General features: G+C 39.9%; 1 protein-coding gene across 4 annotated transcripts in view; it reads left to right on the top strand.

Moving 5' to 3' along the window:
* SKIC3 (SKI3 subunit of superkiller complex) overlaps window positions 1–21,653 on the top strand; it is a 1,026,707-nt gene that overhangs the window by 433,925 nt on the left and 571,129 nt on the right. For all 4 annotated transcript variants that reach the window (XM_069225585.1, XM_069225575.1, XM_069225607.1 and 1 more), the window contains exon 24: window positions 5,540–5,608. In XM_069225585.1, the coding sequence (XP_069081686.1) occupies window positions 5,540–5,608 (69 nt within the window). The remainder of the gene's footprint in view (window positions 1–5,539; window positions 5,609–21,653) is intronic.

Genomic DNA, 21,653 nt, shown 5'->3' with positions numbered 1-21,653 from the left:
TTAATTTTGTAGGGTACAAAAATATGGAATTTGAATTTAAAGGAAAAAAAGCTATGTGCAAATTGTATATATTGGAAAAAGGACCATCTGTTTTGGGGTGGGTTGACCAAGGGAAATTAGGGATAATCCTTAACCCCAATAGTTCTGAGCCAGTATTATCAACTGTTAGTAGCGTTGATTATGATGGAATTGTTCAAAAATATCCTAAAGTGTTTTCAGGAAAAGTGGGGTGTTTGAACGATTTTAGACACAAAATTGTGTTGAAAAGTGGAGTCAAACCAGTGGTTCACAAAGTTCGTTATGTACCCTTCTCGGTCAGAGACGAAGTTTTATGTGAACTTAAAAGACTCACGAATTAGGGCATTATAGAGCGAGTGGAATCAGCAGAGTGGATTTCTCCCCTGGTTGTAGTTAAGCGTACGAATGGTAAGATCAGATTGTGTATCGACTTAAGAAGTCTGAATGAGAGCATAATGATTGATCAGTACACTCTACCAAAGATAAATGAGATGTTTGCATGCACGAAAGGTATGAGTTGGTTTTCTACTCTTGATTTAAAATCAGCTTATCACCAAATTAAGCTTGATTCGGATTGCAAGAAATTAACAACGCTCATAACGCCATTTGGTTGCTATCAATTCACGAGGGTACCATTCGGGTTGGCTTCGGCCGCTGCGATGTTCCAGAGAATCATGAGTGACTTACTATTTGGTATTAATGGTGTTATGTTCTTTCAAGACGATGTTTTAATAATGGGTAAGACTAAGGATGAGCATGATGAGACATTACTTCTGGTATTGGATGTGTTTGAAAAGAAAGGTTTGACTGTGGAGTTTGGAAAGTGCAAAATTGCTAGTAGGAGTGTTAAATATCTTGGTCATGAAATCAGTGAGGACGGCATAAAACCCAAGGAAGAATTGGTGAAAGCAGTCATGATGGCACCTGTTCCCCACAATAAGGACGAAATCCGAGCTTTTTTGGGTCTGGTGGAGTTTATTTCAAAATTCATAGAAAGTTTTTCTGAAAAAACATTTGCCATAAGACAACTATTGAAGACTCGAGTTAAATTTGTATGGTCCAGAAATTGTCAGGAGGAATTTGACAAACTAAAAGTTGAAATTAGTAAAGCTCTTTTCTTGAAGGGTTTTGATCCTTTAAGTAAAATATTTGTCACCACTGATGCCAGCGCAAAAGGTTTAGGGGCTGTGTTATCACAAAAGAATGATTAAAATTAGGAATGGATTGTTGGTTTTGCTTCCAGATCATTATCGGATGCAGAGATTAAATATTCTGTAATAGAAAAGGAGATGTTGGCGTGTTCTTGGGCTTTCGTACATTTCAGGCAATATATATGGGGACTTAAAGTGATTGTAAGAACGGATCACAAGCCCTTGACGAAAGTTCTAACCAGTAAGGGGTTACAGAACGCTTCTCCTAGATTAGCCAGAATGTCGGTGAAGCTAATAGATTTCAATTATGAGGTACAATACATACCAGGTACAAAGAATAGGGTTGCAGATTTTCTAAGTCGTTTACCATTACCTTTTGATTCTAGGAAGGATTCGGATGAGGAGTTTCTCGAGGATGAACAGGTTGCTTTGTTATTTGATGAGGGACATGATGGAGTCAACATAGATGAATGGAAAATGGGCATGGAAACTGATAAAGATTTACAGAAAATATTGACGTATGTGCGTTTTGGGTGGCCGAACAAAAGAATTCTCTGTGAAACAGAGCGTAGCTTTTGGGAAGTTCGCAATGAGCTGAGTGAGGAGCAAAATATCCTCTTGAGGTGCGGTAGGTTTGTTCCACCAAAGTCACTTCGTACAAAAATTTTGGGAGTGTGTCATGAAGGGCATTTAGGCATTTCTAAAACCAAAGCGAGAGTGAAGAATATGTACTGGTGGCCAGGTTTGGATGTTGAGGTGGAGAGATTAGTAAGAGAATGTTCCATGTGTGAGAATGCTGAAAAAACACAAGACTTTCAACCCACCGTTGTTTCCTATCCCTTGTCCTAATATGCCATGGGACAAAATTGGTATAGATATCATGGGACCGGTAGATAACATTCAGGGTGAAAAGAAATTCATTATTGTAGCCATGGATCACTTTTCTAAATGGCCAGAGGTGAAAATCACTGATAACGTACAGAGTGAGGATGTTTTGAGGTTTCTAGATAAGTTGTTTATTAAGGAGGGGCTACCAAGATGTGTAATTTCTGATAACGGCCCTCAATTTAGGCTGACATTTTCAAAAAATTCTTGAAAAGGAATGGAATATTACATAAATTAACTTTGGTATATCATCCAGAAGGCAATGGTTTAGTTGAGCGTTTTAACCGAGTAATTAAAAGCACTTTACAATTGGCAGCTAGTAGCGGTTTGAACTGGGAAAAGGAAGTATACAAAATGATTTGGGCTTACAGGATAACACCCAATAGTAGCACTGGTAAAAGTCCGTTTGTTATCATGAGAGGCAGGGAACCTGTTAGCAAGGAGTGTGCATGGATTCGGGAAGGAAAACTTTCTGAATGGTCTTTGGAAAATATTTTTAAAAAAATATTAGAGGCAAAAAAAATGTACAAGTAAAATTATGATCGGAAACAGAATGCGAGAATGGTTCCTGTGATTGTGGGTGACTGGGTAAGAGTTAAAAAGAATGGTAAAGTGCGTAAGGATGAAAGCAAGTTCAGTGAACCTTTGAAAGTTACTCAGTTATTTTGTAATTCGGCACTATTGAGTGATGGGAAGGTTTGGCATCTAAGTCTCTTGGCTAAATGTAAAAATGTGTGTGATAAGGGCAGAAGGAATTATGACTGGATGGATGATGAGCGTGATGGGAATAGTATTGGAGGTGATGTGGGAAGTCGAGAAGTAAGAAATGAGAATGGAGCTAGAATTGAGAATGAATTCTTGGATGTTAATTCCGGTGGTAGAAGGGGAAGATTCGGAAGGAATATCAGAACACCACTGAAATTGAGAGATTATGTACATTAGTTTTACATCTGTTACGCCATATAAAGTGAACGTGATTGTGATACAATGTTCTATTTCAAAATGTTTCTTTTTCACTAGTGGATTTACTGTGTTGTATAGTTTCAAAATATATATGTTTTTGTATGTTCAGAGGGAAGGTGTGTAGTGACGGGTTGGATTAGAATGTATTGTGCAGGGTTCCAATTGGAACACGGGGAAGTTGACAGTTGGAAGCTGGGAGGAGAGAAGGACGTTTCATGGTGTGTGGGGTTTGTTATACACGGAATAAAGGCTTAAAACTATCCTGTTTCAAGCGCGTCATTACAATCCTGCCTTCTGCCAGCTGGGTGACTTGCCAGGGATGTTCTGTTTGCGGCTGGCGCATTATTGGCGACATACCCACAGGACGCCGTCAACATAATGTTTTAGTAGGGAGGGTGTGCTTGTTTCTGTATGGCACTGTACCTATGAGAAACTCTCTCTCGTCTAAGAAAGGGCGTTCACTCCTTTTGAATGTACTCTCCTCCGAAGCTGCAGAGAAAAGGGAGAGAACAAGTTCTCCCATCCTATGCCCTTGAAACCGGCAGGAGTTGAAGGGATAGCGCGAGTGGGGGGGGGGGGGGTGCTGGAGTCTGGAGTAGGGCGCGCAGTTATAAAACCTAACAATAGCGAGAGAGAGGGGGGAAGCATGTCCCCCAGATTACAATGCTTCAAACGTCACGCCGCCCCACGCTTGTGGGTATGGCACAGCTGATAGATGCCAGGATGAAACAAAAGCTCCCGATGAGCAGGAATATCCACCTGCCAGTGTAAGTCACAGCAGTTCCACGCAGTTCCTTGATAACGGCGGCAGAAGACCGGTGTCCTGACAACATGCTCAGCATTTCAGATTTGCAGATGAATATATCACACCTGAACACATTGAAACTGAAATGCTTCTGTACGTGGTAAACACAAGAAGAGGAAGGAAAGTTAGACAACAAAGCCATCCAATAATGAGAAGAGGGCTGATCATAAGCCCAATCGAAGTATATGTTGGATGTAAACTGTAGGTTTTGCCGCCAAACAACAAAACAGACTAGCCAAGCCCTAAAAAATGACACAAGGTTAAAAAAAAAAAAAAAATGAAGGTGACTAGGTCGTTAAGAAGCAGTACTTATCGCTGATGTTAAATGGTAGATGTTTCTCATTCCCCATTGTAGTTCACCATAATCCTTTAATGCACTTCTCATTGTACCTATGCCTTATGTGGTTTGCTCCATTTCCCACCCAGTTACCCCAGGCCCAAATCTAAACGTGGCGCTCTTCTACTTACTTTTCCCACTCACTATGACCATTTTAGTAGCTGTTCTTTGTCTCTGAACATCCCCACGCTTTAGAATGTTTCTGCTTTGTTGGTTTTGCTCATCATCCTAACCTTTGTCGTATTTTCTTGAAAACTGAGTTACTCACTCTTCTGTCTTCTTCTTCCTTGATCCTTCCCCGCATCATATTTACTTTTTCGTACAGTGGCAGCTAATTTTCCAGTGATTTTGTACTTATGATTCATTTTCATGAGAATCGTTCAGAAGAAAAGTGCTATTTAAGTAAAATGAAAGCGATTAGTTGAGCAAATGGAACATTACTTGTTGGATAGACAATGGAAGATGTGTTAACCCATTTCAGTTATCAAGCAGGCGATTCCTCTGCCTTGCTCCACAAGGCTCCAAAACTACTGGACTGCAGTTCTTAAGTGATAACAGATTTAGAGGTCTTTTTGCCGAATAAGGAGAGCAGGCATTCATAACAAGAGGGATATTGGAAGTAGTGGAATACTTTGTACAGACCTGTAGAAGTGACCAAAGTTTTTTGCTGCCATACTTGAGAGTAGTTTTATAAGCTGTGGCAGTTAAATGGAATCCAGACATTAGTTTAACAATATTACAGGTGGTTTCACTAAAATATGTTTCACATCTATTTCTGGTATATTTAGCAATTTTGCACCAAGCACTGGTACTGTTTAGGACCACAAATGCAAAAACAACAAGTGATGGACGGAATGCTGAACATTGTCAAACATTCACCCCCAGTCACAGATCTGGGTTTAATCCATCGTTTTTTTGCTGCCCATGCATGATCCCATTATTACCGCAATTTTTTTTCCGCTCAGATGTTGTTTTTTTTTGTCGCTGATTAAGCCATAGGTGCTAGATTACACCCACTAGGGGCCATGGTTTAGAAGCAGAAACCTTTATTTTTGTTTAAATGTTACCTCTTTCGTTATCTTTAATCTTGTTAGCTTTCCTTTCACTTATTTGCCCTTCACAAATTGTTTGCCCTTTATGTATTTCACGATATACCCAATACTGTGTTGTCATTTTAATATGTCCCAATTGATTTCTGTTTTTTTAACCCTTCATTAAAAAAAGTCCAATGTTGCTTTGCACAAGTGAACATAATTGCACCATTTTAGTTATCCAGTTCCTTACATGTGTGAAGTGCGCATAATCAAAAGTAGTAAACATGATTGCAATATACACACCCACGCCCTCTGCTAAATTTGTTTTCTTTTTACTATATTTCAGCTAGCTCATGAAGCCTTCAAAGTAGCCCAGTCCCTCGAACCTTCTTATGTCACGTGCTGGATTGGGCAGGTGAGATATGATGAAAAAAACACCCTTTTAAGATCGTATCGGACAACATGATTAACTGAGCCAAAAGTGCAAATGCTGCCTTCTGTGTACTGATATGTTGCAATTGGTTTTACCAAGCAAAATTAAGTAATGCATACTTACTTTGATTTATAGTCTGATTCAGCTTCTTGAATGGAAGAGTTGTTGCTTTAGAGTGCCAGAGCCTTTGGCCGCAATCGTGCACAGTAGAGCAGATCCTGGAGAGCTTTTCATTTCATGTCTGTGTGCTCTCATATTATATGGGGGCTGGATTCTGGCAAGGCGTTCTGGGAATCGTTATAAAGGGTTTGGAAGTAGGGGGGAAGCAGTAGTTCCAGGATTGAAATACCGTGCGAGTCGGTGCATACCCACACACTTACATATTTAAGGCTACTCACTAACTCCTCTCCAAGCTCTTCTAATCTCTCACTTCGAAAAGTATTGGAAATTTACTACTAACAAGAGCAGGAGTAAAATTATTTACACAGTTTGAAAAAAACTGGTTGTGGGAAGGTGAATTTGCGATCATTGGCCATAATTTTGCCTGAACAAAAGTATGCGTGTATTTATGCTTGTGCGAAAATGAAATTCACAAACGGTTGCTACACGTAGTTTTCTTGCCTTTCGTCTGTACACTCTTCTAAATTCCTGAAAGTCATAAATCTATATACATTCCGGTGCACTTTTGTGACTTTTTAAAGAATTGGGCTCCTAATATTTATTTATGTTGCCCAATATTTGTTTAACCCTGATTAGCCATTGTTAACATTTTTTTGTAAATATTGTCTTGCTTCAAGAACGTTTTACAAATGCTGCAACAGAGAAATTGCACAATAGGGTTTAGTAAACTGTTTTTTTCAAGTTGCAGTATTGTTTTGTGTACGTTTTATTTTGAAAGCAACTTGCTTTCAGGTTTTTAAAAAAATAACAATTTTTATTTATTCAGGCATAGGCAGCCAAGGAATCGTTTACAAAACAAATGATAATTAGAACAGTAGCCTTTTCCTCGCCACCCATGTCTGTTCCCCTTAAGTCAATAGGAAAACTCCACTCGTACAATACATAGCGTTCCGGCCCAAAACAACAAAAAATCAATTAAAAATTCCTTAGACAATTATAGCATATAAAAATTCATTTAAAAGTACCCGCCTTCGATTCTGTAACTTAACTGTCCGCCACCCAGTTGCTCCAAATTCTACCTTTATGAGCTGTCGACCTAATTCTTCTGGCATACATAGTTTCTCAAGTGTGAATTTTTTGCATCTTTGAAATCCACTGGGAAACTGAAGGGATCACAACAAATTTGCACTTGACCGAGACTAACGATCTGGCAACCAATGTCCCAGTAAATACCAGTTGGCACTTGCTTTCCGTCATCACAAAGGAGGATAATACAATACCAAACAGCACCCCATATGTGTCTGGAGCAAGGGCACAACGCAGTCTTAGGCTTAATTCAGCAAAAATACCCTGCCAGAAATCCTTGAGTTACCTGGAAGTAAACATCATACTGCAGCCAATCCCTATTCCCTGGTTACACCTAAAGCAGCAAGATTCCACTCCAGATATTTTTTTTTTTTAATTTTAGCAGGTGTATAATACAACGTCTATCAGATGAAGATGCCCATCCTTCTTGAATTAGCAGTGTATGTAGTGCCTTATGATTTATGCAGTAATAGAACTGCCACTGATAGCTATATAACCCATTGCCCCAACTCCCTTGAGGCTTCTATCGACTGAAGCAAGTCTACAATCAGTGCCTTGCTTTGCTTTGGATGTACTCTCTGTACCAATGTCCTATACCCTGTAGTTTGGTTAAAAAAAAAAAGGCTTCCCCAAATCCAATCCCGAAGGATCCCTCACCCCTGCTACAGCCCAAACAAAAGTGCTTAATCTGAGCGAAGTTAAAGTTCAGGGACTTAGTTACTTTAGAATTTGCTTCTACCAGCTTGTTCTATTCAGATAATTCACCATTATTGTAAAAATCCAGCACCATCTTGTACCTTAAAAGAAACCAGCAATTGCATTTGGAAATTGATAAGTGCAGCACTAAGGGGATGCAATCTGCTTTTAGCTGGTAATGGAGCCTAGGAACCTCGTACTCCTCTCAGATTTTATTGAAGCGCTCCATTATTATTCAAGGGGGTCTTGCATCTATTTTTTTTAGGCAGTCTTGGAATTTCTACAAAAGGGGAAAAAACAATTTCAGAATTCTTCAGCATAAGTTATTATTAAATGTTCCCTTCCCTCAAATTAGTTGAAGAGGACCTGATTAGTGAATCCAGGAATGCCGCCTGATAGTTGGTCTTAACACTGAGTGCCAAACCTCTTCCTTCTGAATCCAGCTGCAACACCTGGATCTTCAGCCTAAGCTTCTTACTTTGCCAGACAAACTGCCTGATTTCCGAATTCACTGCTTCGAAAAAAGACTGAGAGACTTTTTTCCTAACAAAAAAAGTAATAATGGAAGAATACTCATTTTGATTAGAGCGACCAGGCCGATAATAGCAATAGGAAGCTTCTGCCATATCTCAAGTAAATTAGAAATCTTTTTTAATGTAGTCCTAAAATTAATTTCAAGTAGATCGGCCAGCATGGCTGTTATATAAATCTAAAGATATTTTATTGGTGTAGCTCCCAAATAATGAGACTGAAGTGCAGCCAGGAGTACTTCAGAGGAACAGTTAAGCAGGATTGCCTCCGATTTATCATAATTTATTTTATAGCTCCCTATTCTCGTATATTTTCTAATTTTGGAGAAAGATGCTATATTAGTCTTATCGACTGCCAGATATAAAGCCATTTCATCGGCAAATTACTTCAACTTTGATGCTCCTGCCACTGGTGGTTAGATAGATTGATTCTGTCTTATGGCACATGCTAATGGCTAAAAAAACAGAACAAATAGTATAGGGGGAAGAGCACAGCCTTGGTGCGTCTCACAACTTCTAGTGATCTTGCCTGCTAATTTCCCCTTAATAACTGTAGCCGCTTTTGCATTAACATAAAAGTTCTATAACACTTTCACAAATCTGTAAGGAAAAGCAAACTTATGCAAAACTGAGAACAAAACCTATCATTGAACCTGATCAAATGCCTTCTCTGCATAAAGCATTATTTTTACTGCCTTGAACTTCGGCGTGGAAAGAAAGCTAATTGCTTGGGTCAGGTAGTGAGTATTGGTTGCTATACTTCTTCCTAGCAAAAATACATTCTGTTCCTCGTGGATTATGGAAGGGGCTATGGCTGATAAGCAGTTTGCCATAATTTTTGTAAACAATTTGTATTTGCAGTTAAGTAAAATAATTGTTTTATAGAAATTCAAATCGCGTTTTGGTTTGCCTTTCTATAAAAAAGCTAACCACCAATGACTCTGTGAAAAAGTCAGGGACTTCAGTCTCTTGCAAAATTGTATTACATAGTTTAGCGAGAAATCCATTTATCTGTGGTAAAAATAGCTTATACACTTAGGTTGGAATTCCATCAGCACCGCAAACTTTTGCAGTTGGGCAAGTATTAACCACCTGGACCAATTCACTCAACGTGGGTTTAATCACATCTTTTCCCTGACTGACATATATCGGAGGGATTTTAGGCCCTTCAAGCAACCTCTCGACCATCTCAGCCATTATCTTTTGAGGGTCAGAATAAAGCCTTGCATAGTGCTTAAGAAAGGGTTTACGCATATCCTACGGCTGGGTCAGAAGACCATCTAAATCTGGATCCTGGATCTGCTTAATCGTATTGGAATTGGTTCTACACTTAGCTGACCTTGCCCAGTATCTACCTGTCTGCTCCTTTTCTTCGTATATTTTTTGCATCAAGTTATGGTTTAAAATCTCCTTGGAGAAATAATATATCTGAAGGGTTGTGCTTAGATAGGGCTACCGCGAATATAGTTTCCTTTTGTTGAAGACGCTAGATGCAGCGTTACTACATGGTTCAGTCCTGCTTGAAGAGACTGGACCGTACATTTCTCATGCTTCCTTGCTTCTGCCTGTAAAGCTATGACTTCTCTCTCTTAAAAAAAAAAAAAAAAAGCCTTCAGGGCCCCTTAAACTGCAAAGTCAAAAGCTGTGTCTGCTTTCTAAAAAGGCCTCTAAGGTTTGTCCCATTTGGGTCACCCATTGATTATTAGCTAGTAAAGATTTATCCAACACCCATCTAGAGTTCTCATAGCAATGGTATGTCAAAAAAAGATTTGGTCCGAAAATGGATTAGGTAGTATCTCTGACTGAGCCTTTTGAAGCGAATGAGATACAAGGAAAAAATCAATATGTGAAGATGAATTAAATCTTTGAGATTGGCAAGTGTAGGGTATCCCCTGAGAATGATCGCCCGCCAGGGCCTACCAAAGCAATATCACGCATAAGAATGTGCAAGAGCTTGATCAATTTAGGCTTACTTTGAGGCTTATTAGACGTAGAAGAATTGAAAGCAGAATTTGGCAAGATGTTAAAATCTCTTCCAATTATCAGAGGACCAGATTATTTTATAGCATAGTTATATAAAGATTCAACGGTCTGTAGTGAGTCCTCAATAGGTCCATAGAAGCGTATTAAGTTAGAGACCAAATTAAAATTCTTTATTTTCACCCAAATCCACCTTTCACTGGGATCCTTATGTACATTAAGTATAACTCAGTGCAGCCTCTTTCCTATGAAAATAGCCACCCCTTTGATAGTTGCATTGGCAGATGCAAAAAGAGTGTGCTGCTCAAACCCCTGAACTCACAAAAGGGGGGTCTTATACTTGAAATGCATCTCTTGAAGTAGAATTATATTAGCCCCTAATGATTTGAACCAAGCGAGCATCGCCCTTGCCTTTACCCGATTATGAAAAGAATTGGCATTGCACAGGATAATTATCAACTGCCTAGGCGCCATCTTGTGTACTGAGTATTCCACTTCCTTCTGTTAACTGCCATGGTCTACTAAAAAGGCTGATATCCCTTATTTTAGTTCTCTGTGCACTCCTAAACCCCTCCCATTCCAACTCTCCCTCCACCCCGCTGACCCTCCCAACCCCCTCTTTCCCTCCCCTATAGCAAAATCCTCTTGAAAGTTTTGCCTGCCTTGGACTCCCTCACCAGGGTCGACTAAAACTCTCTCCTTTGCCGAGTGTCCTGGAATGGCAGTCAATAACCCACCCCCCCCGGGCAAGCCATCGTCTAAGCAAGTTCATAATTGATGATGCATCAAAATGAATGAACCAGGTTTCCAGTTTCCCTACTACCGAAGCCTTAGTAGTACACACATGATCAAAACTATAGTCTCATTCATATAATTTGTGTGTTTACGACATTGTTGCTGTGGTATTTCGTCAGCTTGTTCCATTGAGCCCAGCACATGGAATTGATCTTTAAGCAGCACTTTCAATTTGGACTGCTGCACCAAAGCTGCTTGCAAGCCTTGCTTCTTGAAAAGATCTATCATGGTCTTGAATTCACATCTGCACCAGGCTGCTGCTGCAGACATATCTGAGTAGATGTTAAACCAGTCTTTGTACCCTATCTGAAAGGCTTTTGATTTTATAGCTTCAGAGAGACTTTGTTCTTTTATATGAAAATCACCAAAATGTACTAAAAAATATACGAGGATACATACAGTTAACTGGCTGGAAGGAGGGGACACAATGAGCACGCATTATTAAAAAATCCTAAGACTTGACTTGGTCGCCTGGGAGGATATGCTTTTGAATCAAATCTACAATAAATTTAATAGGGTCCTTCCCTGTCTCAAGTCCTTCTGGAATCCCTACAAAATGCGAATTACCTGATAGAGACAACTAGCCGCAGATTCCTTACTTTAGAATCTTCCCCAGGTGCGAGCCTGGATCCGGAAGCTTTTTTCCCCATAGCACGTCTGCGCTTCAGAAGAGGGCATCGCGTGACTCCTTATTGATATTGTCTGCCAGATGTGACGTCTGTAGAGTCAATAAGCTTCTCCCGACGTAAGTTCCTTCTCTTCCAAGCTTGCACTGTGCTTCCGGTAACGGTTACTTGGGCCGCTTGCTGCCTACTTCGATGTTTTTGTCGTTGGAGCAATGTTTTATTTTTCTGTCAATGTCTTTGTGGTTCAAACCCTGTGGGTCCTGTGTGTAGGAGGATGGCTCAGTATTTGGTGTACACCTATAGGTGAGGCACCCTGTACTGAGCCCAGACAATTCTTAGTGATAGTGTAGGCAGCTCTAGATAACCAGAGCTCTCATAAGCGTAGCTGTGAAGAGCAGCTAAGGCTTATCCAGGAGGTTGTAAAGTGGTTGTAAATACCCCACAGGCCAGTGAGTGATACATATACACAGGAAAGAACCACACCAGTATTAGAAAAAATATTATATTTATTGTAACACACACTCTAGAACTAACTTTGGCCTATCTCCTAATCGGAGAGATGGACATACAAAAATATACTTAGCATCACATAAGTAAAGGCATAAAATAACATGGGTCCCTATGGGGGGGAGTGGGGAAGGGCAGACCATATACTAAAAAAAATGGAATGTGAAAATTACTTCCAACCCACGCTACCACCCAAAGACCTTTGGGACTGGGGAAGCACTAAAACTCCAAAGGTAAAAGGATAGGGTTCCCCAGACGCCCGTGTGCAGAGTAGTAATCTCAGTCAGTGTCCATAGGCTAACATAGGGATGTCGCAGATGGAATTTTTGTGTTTTAGGACCCTTGCCAGAGGACCCAGAGGAAACCCGTTGGGACAAGGGAGGTTGGATAGTGCCCCCACCTGTGAATACCCAGAACAGTGAAGTACCTACACCAGGGAGTCCAGGTGCATAGGGGTGAAGTTGTCTTGGAACCTCCTGCTGAAGTCAATGAGGAACTCTATTGTCCAGCTGCTGTTGTGACCCGTCAACCAGGTCGGTGGAACCTAGGCATGGCTTCCGGAACAAGAGGAACTAAGTAAAGAGGGGATACACAGTCCAGACCACCTGGAGGTGCCCAGGCGGCACAGAAGGGCAATGCCCACCCTTCTCAGTGATGCTTCCTGTAGGACGGTGGGCGAAGAAGTGCAGCTGTGGAGTCCAGGCAATGCAGGAGGATCCCAGGAGTAATCGACGAGCTGTCCCATGCCGGTTGTCGAATTGCAGAGGGGTCGGTGGTCAGCAGGACCACCAGCAAACCTTGGCAAATGCAGAGAAGTGTTGCACGGGTTGCACGGCAGGGATGTCAAAGCCTTCCTGGTCTTCCTGTCAACCAAGGTCACCTTCTATTATTGACATAAGTTTGCGGGCCAGTTCAAGAAATCTTTCTCATGGATGCCATTCTCAGTCACCTTCAAGAGGTAAGCCTTGACGCAATGGGTCAAAGTCACAGAAGTTGCCCCCCTTCACCACGTACAGCCTCCCATTATTCCAGGGTTGACAAGTTGAGGTCAGAGTCTACCCCTCGTCTCCCTCCCCTTCCAGGAGATGGTGCAACTCTAAACCAGATACTTCCCTTCACACTGTCTTTGGTGAATCACCTTCCTCTGGAGGACATGTGGGTCCCGAGGAGGTGCAAAGTGCCTTGACTGTGTCCATGCCGGCGGGTTCACCCTCTGCTTCACTTAGGCCTTCAGTGTCAGTTGACAAAGCAGTTACGGCATCAGTACACAGCCCTTCAGGGTTTCCACCTTCAGCACTGGTATCTGATCAGTTGACTCTGCTGGCAGCGCCAATCGAAGTCGAATCCCTCTCTTCATCTGATGTCGGAATAACATTGAGGAATCGCCTTCTCAGTGCTGGTAGACGTCCGGTACAGCACAAGTCATGCCGGTTATCCCTGCTCTTCCTCCACATTCTGGAGAGTCCCCTCATGTTTATACTTCTGAGGGACATGGGGGAGAGGTGGCAGAGGAGTTGGATATTCATCGACCTCATAGAGAGGACAGCTGGCCAGCTGACCTAGCTGTGGCTAGTAGCTTGGATTCTTCTCCAGCCTCAGGCCGATTTTTCTACATTTTTGTGTAGACATTTGCATGTTGTCGACATGTTCTTAAAAATTGTTTTTTTCTTTTCCTGGCTTATTTCAGTTTATCATGGGTCTTCATTGAGACGTAGCTCTCTTTAGATTCTGTTCAGTCTCTTGTATAAAATAATTAATGTTAATGGCTCTTTAGGAGTTGTTCTGCTCTTTTGTATTTCCATTCAAGGCTTCATTCTTTTCGGAAGGGTTTTCACCCTCTTCAGTGGTACTTTTTCTCTATGAAGATATTTATATCTGTTTGTGCTTGAGGAGTTTAGATGTTAGTACCTCATCTAGGTACAACTGTTTTCATTGTTACCAGACTCTAGTTGTTGTAGGTTGGGTTCACACTCTTAGAGGTGTTGTCATAAGATGGAATATTCAAAATCGGATGGTTTCTCATTATTTCAGAATCTTGTACATTTTCTGTTTTTTGCATCATTGACACCTTTCCTAGGTCATCTGTAGATGAATCTTATTCATTATAAGAGTCATATACTCACCTTAGATTCCACCACACTACCAAGGCCCCCTTTTTCATAATTGCTGTTTTATTCAGCCTTTAAAAAAAATAATATATGTATGTATTTAATATAAATAAAGAGAAATATGTATTTGTTTTTTACTACATAGGCGTTTGTTTTTTATAGTCCTGTGTCAATGTTGAAGATGTTTTTATCATCTCTAGCTACTTTTCCTGGGAAATTATAATTATTTGCCAAATGGTTGCTATTGTTGTCCTGCAAGAGAAACACATTCTATGTGTGTCTTGTAGTGTAGGCCTGGTTAGGACGTACCTTTACATGGTAAGAGGTATCGCTCAGTGGCACGTTATGCTGTTCTGTGTTCCAACAAGCTCGGACATGCAGTTACGGTCTACATATAAGAACAAATAGATTTATCTTTGTTAGCTCATATAGCAATACTGCCCTACGGTCATGAGTTATTTGTCTGTAGGATGTCATTGCTGTGGTCCTTTCCACAGTATTGATGGGTTGTTTGTGCATGGGTTTTTCATCCAATTGAGGGTGCAAGTAGCTTAATATTCATTTTGTTAGTTCGCCTCTAACACCGATTGGTCACATTAACATGGATTTTCTTTATTCCATATTTTTTTTTAATATGTGACTTGTTATCCGTGGTTGCTCTAGCAATTTTTGCATTGTGAAATATGTTAGGTCTCATCTACATTATTATAATGCCTGGATTTCTTTTAATTTTTCTAGACCAGTTTTGTTCTAGGGACACATTTTTAATGTTCTTGATCATGAGTGATGCTACCTCCGTTCTCTTAAAGTTTGTATGACTTTTTCTTACTGTGGTCCTTAACATAGTTCTTTCAGTATAGAGTATGTGATCACTCAGAAGTATTATGAATGCACAGGCTGCTTCTGTAATAGACTGGTTTTCTTCTGGTTAGAGACTCAGTATTGTTGCTCACTTCTGACACACATTTGACATACTAACATGGATGTCCTTATTTGTATGTTTTTCATGCCTTATGGTTCTATTTACTTGTGGTTCTTTCCACAGGTTTTGATGTTGTAGAGTATATTATTACTCACCTTATTTATTATGATTGTCTGGTCTTTATCTTTTGTTCATGACTGGTTTTGTGAGACTTAAAAACTTCTTTGAAAGTCTCAGTTCGCAGTCCCTCCTTCGAGTTATTATGACTTTGGTATCTGATTCTAAAGTAAGGAATCTGCGTCTAGATGTCTCTATCAGATCAGTAAGCTACTTAGCTTCGATAACGCATTATCTGGTAGAGAGAGGATCTAGCCGCAGATTGCTTTACAACCCTCTGCTGTGCGAACGGAGTCCTCTTTAATCTCAGATTTCATTATGGAAAGCAAAACCTTGAATTAAGAATTCGGTGACTATTTGACACATGGGTGTCTTTTGTTCTAGGCAGTTTCTATATGTGGCCCCTCGTTTGAGGACAGAAAACTGACGTTGGCTCCTCTGCAGGTGGGTTATACGGACTCGAATGTCACATCTGACATGCAGACGTGCTATGGGAAAAATATTTCTGGATCCAGGCTCGTGCATGGGGAAGATTGTAAAGTAAAGAATCTGCGGCTAGATCCTTTATCTACCAGATAACTTGTTATAGAAGGTAAGTAACTTGCTCTGTACATCAGGATCTATTCTCCATCTCATTCAATTTAGTCTGACTCTCTTTAAGTTCCCGTTTGGTCTTCACTACAAAAGACTCAACCCTTCTATGGAAATCTTCAAAATCAGACATTTACTGTTCTGCAGTGATCAACTTGGAATTAATTCGTAGTAAGTTAGCGTTCATATTACTTAGCTGAGCCTGTATTTCAGAGCGTGCTTTAGTATGTTCAGATTGAATTACGCATAGCTCATCTAATATCTGCTGAAGCAGACCCCTCACCATCTGAATATTCCCTTCTGGTGCAGTTGTTAACCTCGTGAATTTATTTGTTACTGGCGTCGCAGCATCTGTTATCATAGGCTGGATTAAAGATATTGTCCGGCTTTCCTTTGATGCATAAACCTGTGGTTCCTCAGGAAACTCCAGTGACTGTGCGCCCAACACCTCCTTGTGCAACCCAACACCTCCTTGTGCAACCCATGTTGAGCCTTTTTTCTCCATTTCTTTCGCACCAGTAGTAGCCAATGATTTCAGGCCAAATAAAGGATACAGTGGTTCCCTCCCATGTTCCCCGGCATTTCTTGAGCTGAAACTGAGCTATAGAAGGCCTCACTTTGCCCAGATGTAGCCAGATAAATCTGGTCTTGTACTGACACTGCTGACAGTGCATTAACCAGTGCAGTCTGTTCCAAAGAGTTTGAAGCTCCAGACTGAAGCTTGGATGATGGCAAACTCCCACAGGTAGTTTGGAGGCACATTAAATCCAAAGACTCTTCCACTGAGCTACTAGTGCTTGTTTTAGGACTCCCTGCTCTCTTTGTGCCTTGTAGATGTTCTGTGTCATCTTTGCAATTCCCTGGGTTGACCGTTTTTGAAGATACCTCATCTCCTACCACCCCCTCCCCATCCCGAGTTGATAAATGAGCTTTAACAAGTTTTGGCTGTTTTGCTTTGCCAGAGCTACAGTCTCTTCCCCCTATCTCTTGCAGCGTCAGCCTCTAAATTGACCTGAAGTAACACAGGAAGGGGGGGGGGGGACGGTGTGAGGTCTAATTGCTCTGTCTCCAAAAAAGGGGAGTGGGTGGGAGTGGTGAGTTCCAGGTTATATGCCAACCCCAGCTTGACAGATTGCTAGCAGGACGATTCCTCTCACTAGACCAGGGGTCTCCAACCTTTTCTGTAGTGAGACTTACTTCTGATCAGTGAAAATCATAGCGAGCTACTGAAGGCTGATCGACTCGTGCATTGTTACCAGATACCCCCATGGCCAGCTTCATTAACTTTAAGCCTACTGTCCTTAGAGCCAAGACTATGGTTTGAACTAAAGACTTTCGCTAGGGACACTATGACAGGACTGCCATGTGCGTCAGTGAGAGGGTGGTCTTTGGGGGAAGTAATAACGTGTGATCATGAATGGAATATATGTGTATGGGTGACTGAGAGTCTGTTTTGTTTGTACTTACGGCACAGGACACACCTTTCACCATATGTGGCACCGTTACATATATAGCACAAGCATACATCCATTTTTTTAAATGGGAGAAATTTGAAGTGCAAAAAAATGGTAAAACATTTTGTGCACTTTAAATTTCTCCCATTTAAAAAAAAAAAATACTGTATTGCTACATTTTTTTCTGTTTCTTTGTTTTTGTTTCATGTTATAAAACAAATAAAACAATTTTTTTTTAAACAATTTTTTTTTCAGTTATACATGTGGCACAGTGTCTACTGCACACTGGGAGCAAGAGGCCTTCTGTTTGTAAATTTTAAACTTTGAAATGGCAGAAAATTAAAATGAAGAGGTATTTTAATAATTAAGGTAACTTTTCCTTTTAATTTTCCTGCATTTAACAACAATCAGGATCACCATTTTGTACTTACCCCCAAAATTGAATTGACAATGACCTTTATTTAAGTGTTAAATACATCAGTACTTCTGTTTTTCACCTCTGTTCCCCAGCTGCCACCTGGGTCGTAAATCAGTCTGAGCACTGCTCATTATCAGGCCCTGCTATCTGCAACCTGATGATAAATCATGTAAAATAAACACAGCCTTCCCTTAACTTTAATTGGAAAAGGTGACCCTATGGTTATTTAAAAATAAAAATAAACTTGGGGCCAGGAGCTACTCTGAAGGTATCTGGGACCTACTGGTAGCTCCTGTTCGACTGGTTGGAGACACTTGCACTAGACGCTGCATGTACAGCCCCTACAAATTCCATTAAGGCAGACAGAGTACAGTATGATTGTAAGAATACAGGAGCTCTAAGCAGCACTTCAGTTCACAATGCCTTTTGAGGGTAAAAGTGTGAATCAAATGCCCCCTGCTACTTCGAGTGTCTTGCTGTCTTTGCATCCTTCTGTGTGTTTTTGCATATAATTGGGGAACGTTCAGAGAATCTTAAATTGTTACATTTGCATGTATGCACGTTTTTACATTTGATCCTCTGTTAGTAATGCAAGCTAACCTTACAGCTTACTACATTTTCCTAGGTAGCTCACCCTAATGGTAAAGGAACTGTTCTAGTGAACTATATATACATTTTTGAATTACATATAAATATGGGTACAAATCTTGCTTTGTTTGCTGACAATCCTCTTCACAGACCTGTTCTGAGGTACTAGAAATGTGAAATAAAAAGATTTGTGCTACTGAGGATTGGCCTACTTGTCCAGTGAACACAAATAACATGAACATTAGTTGTCTTTGACCCCAAAAACATGTCTTAGGCATGGGTTATACGAATGCCATTAATATTCGTCATTACCGTGCAGACCTTTGTAGTTTTGTAATGTGGTACATTACAACTCATATAATACAATTTGTTGACCTTAACACACACACATATAATGTCTGCATGTATACATATTCACTGGAGAAAAAAACAAACGTTACAGTGAGGTTACAGTTAAGCATAGAAATAACATACACCCCCCAAATAAACTGAAATTCATCAGTTATAGTTTACTGAGTTAACTATACCTTGCACACATGCTATGCACTACTTGTCACCACATACATTACATCACTCATGACATAATTGATAACATATCAGATGACCTAATTGATGATATCACTGATAACACTATAGCTGTATACAGCATAAAGTTTCTTTTATGACTACCTCTGGGTGCACACATGGAAACGATACAGGTCCTGAAAACAAGTGTAGTTGTGCATGATGAAAGTTACATGGTAATTGTTTTCAAATCACTAAAATTTAGGGTGCAAATATTACTCCATGTTAAACAGGTTAAACGCTGAACTTCCCTGATGTGGATTGCAGGGGTATATTTCAAGGCAGATTGTGGCTTAAAGCCAAAGACTGTTCCAAAAAATGTGTGAGAAAGACTAAAGCTTCTTTTAACAGCAGATTATCCACCAGTGGATATCTAGGCATGTGTGCATTGTAAAAAAAATTAATACAGACCCGTAGACAAATTCTATGTAGGACAGATATTTAAAAGGTGTGAATGGTTATTTCCAGAACTCACCAAAGATTTTTTGGCATTGCAGATTGTTGAAGAATGTTGCAGTATCGCAGTTAGAGGTGGTTTCACAATGACATTGTAACTATGGCTGTAAGGGTGTATTCCATTGTCCCCATCTTAGAAATGTGTGTAGGGTATTTTTCCTAAGAATGGAGTGTCATTCATATGGGCTGGCCAAAGATGGCTTTTCAATTGCACATGCCTACGTTAACCTCTTTACCTTTTTTTTTTTTTTTTTTTTTTTAAAGATGTTTTTTATTGAGTCAAATACAAGAACATTAACTTAACATTGCCAGGACAGAGATATGCAGTTGTGAATATATATGCATAAGGAATATTGTACTTATAAATGCATATTAAACATGTACATAAATTAGGCATATACAGCAATATAGTATCAAAGACTCCAAGTTTGAAGAAAGAGAGAGGGAGAGGAGCTATAGGGATAGAAAAGGGAATCAAGTGATAGCCATGTGGAAAGAGAGGTAATAGACATTAGTTACAGCGAATGTAAGATGAATTAAGTATATATAAGAAGAAAAACAGGAAATATATTGAAATTTTTTTAAAAAGGAGGAGAAAAATCAATTTCCTTCGCAGTGCGTGAGAGATAGTTACTTAATGGCAACCATAGCTGATGATGTTTGAAGAAAGTTCCTGTTGAATCAAGCTTGTAGCTGTCAAGTCTATGATGATAACATACAGAATTCCACCACTGTCTGAGAGAAATGATCTCTGAAGATTTCCAGTTAGAAGTAATAATAGAGATTGCAATAGAAAGCGAAAGGTCCACCAATTTGCCAAGAGGCCTGACTGAACTCCAGATGTCGTGTATGCCACCCAAAAACAGTAATTCAGATGACATTGGTAAGGAGATCTGAGCTATTGCTGAAATGCGAGACCATATTGAGGACCAAAAAGTACATAGGGATGGACAGGAAAAAAACATGTGAAAGTCAGTACCCTGCTGAGTGTGGCAGCACCAACAATTATCATTTTGTGCAAGTTTGAGTTTGTAAAGGCGTACAGGAGTGTAGAAAAGTCTATTATAAAAAAAATATAGGGTCTGTGTGAGGCTTGCAGTGCGTGCAGTGGAATGTATCTGATACCATATTCTATCCCATAAAGAAGTTGGCCAAACACCCCCAAGATCTGATTTTCACAATGTCTCAATAGGTGATTTGAGTCTAGGTGAAACAGACGTTCTTAAAAGTTTATAAATTCCAGCTGCCCTAGGATAATTAGAAGTTACAATCCGGTGTGGAGATGATGCAAGAGAAGAATGATTATGATGTATAAGTTTATTTAGGGCCTCTTGAACTAGAGTAGAAAGAATGATATATTGGGATTTCATGTGAATAGGGAGATTATAAATTGCTGAGAGAGTAGTAAAAAGGATGATAGTCTTTATGATATAATTGGGAAATGAGAAGAATACCTTTAGTCATCCAAGCCTTTCAACACAAGGTTTTACCTTGTTTCCTAAGCGAACTATTGTGCCAAATAGGACTGTTCAAGAATTGATTAATGGGGCTAAGATGCAAAATAAAAAAAGGTTTCAGTAAGTTGACTGAATGGGAGACAGTGCTGGGCAACCAGAATTTTGGGGGGTTAGACATAAATATAATGTGTTTATTGGAAAAGGGAGAAATAAATGTTTCTTCCAAATAGAACCATAGCTTTTGAGGGGCATCATTGAGTTTAGATCAATAGGGATGTATTTGCTTATAAAGTCAGGGAAATTAACTCCACCTTGTACTTTAGGAAGTTTTAATTTCGAGAGAGAGATTCAGGTTTGTTTATCATTCCACAGGAACTTGGATAGAATTTTATCAATTGAACTAAAAAATAGTTTAGGTATCTTAATAGGAAGCATCATAAGGAAGAAGTTAATGATAGGGAGAAGCATCATCTTAATGGTGTCCACGTGAGATATAACTGAGACTATTTCTGTGTGAGATCTACAAGCTTTGCAGATAAGATTTCTAAATTAGTCCTTAATGTATCCTTGAGAGTAGTGCAGCACATAACCCCCAGGCATTTAATCTTAGAAGAATTCCAAGATAATCCTGCATTAAGGAATACAGAGCCAGTGCAATGAACATTAAGTGGTAAGAACGCTGTTTTGTCTCTAATAAGTTTATAGCCAGATACATCAGAATATAAGTTGAGCTCATGTAGGAATGCAGGAAGAGAAGTGTCCGGGTGAGACATGAACAAAAGAATATCATCAGCATATGCCATAAATTTGATGTGTGCATTATTAATTTGAAACCCCGTAAATTGTTCAGACATTTTTAATTGGTATAGAAAAGGTTTGAGAGCCAAAATAAATAGTAAAGGAAATAATGGGCATCGCTGACGAGTACCTCTTTTAAGAGGGAAAAAAGGTGATTGGATACCATTTGTTATAACCGAGGAACATGGTGGGGAATAAAGAATGGATATAAAAT

The sequence above is a fragment of the Pleurodeles waltl genome, chromosome 1_1 (assembly GCF_031143425.1).
Source record: "Pleurodeles waltl isolate 20211129_DDA chromosome 1_1, aPleWal1.hap1.20221129, whole genome shotgun sequence".
In the NCBI taxonomy this organism is placed as follows: domain Eukaryota; kingdom Metazoa; phylum Chordata; class Amphibia; order Caudata; family Salamandridae; genus Pleurodeles; species Pleurodeles waltl.
This window is presented reverse-complemented; position numbering and strand designations above follow the sequence as displayed.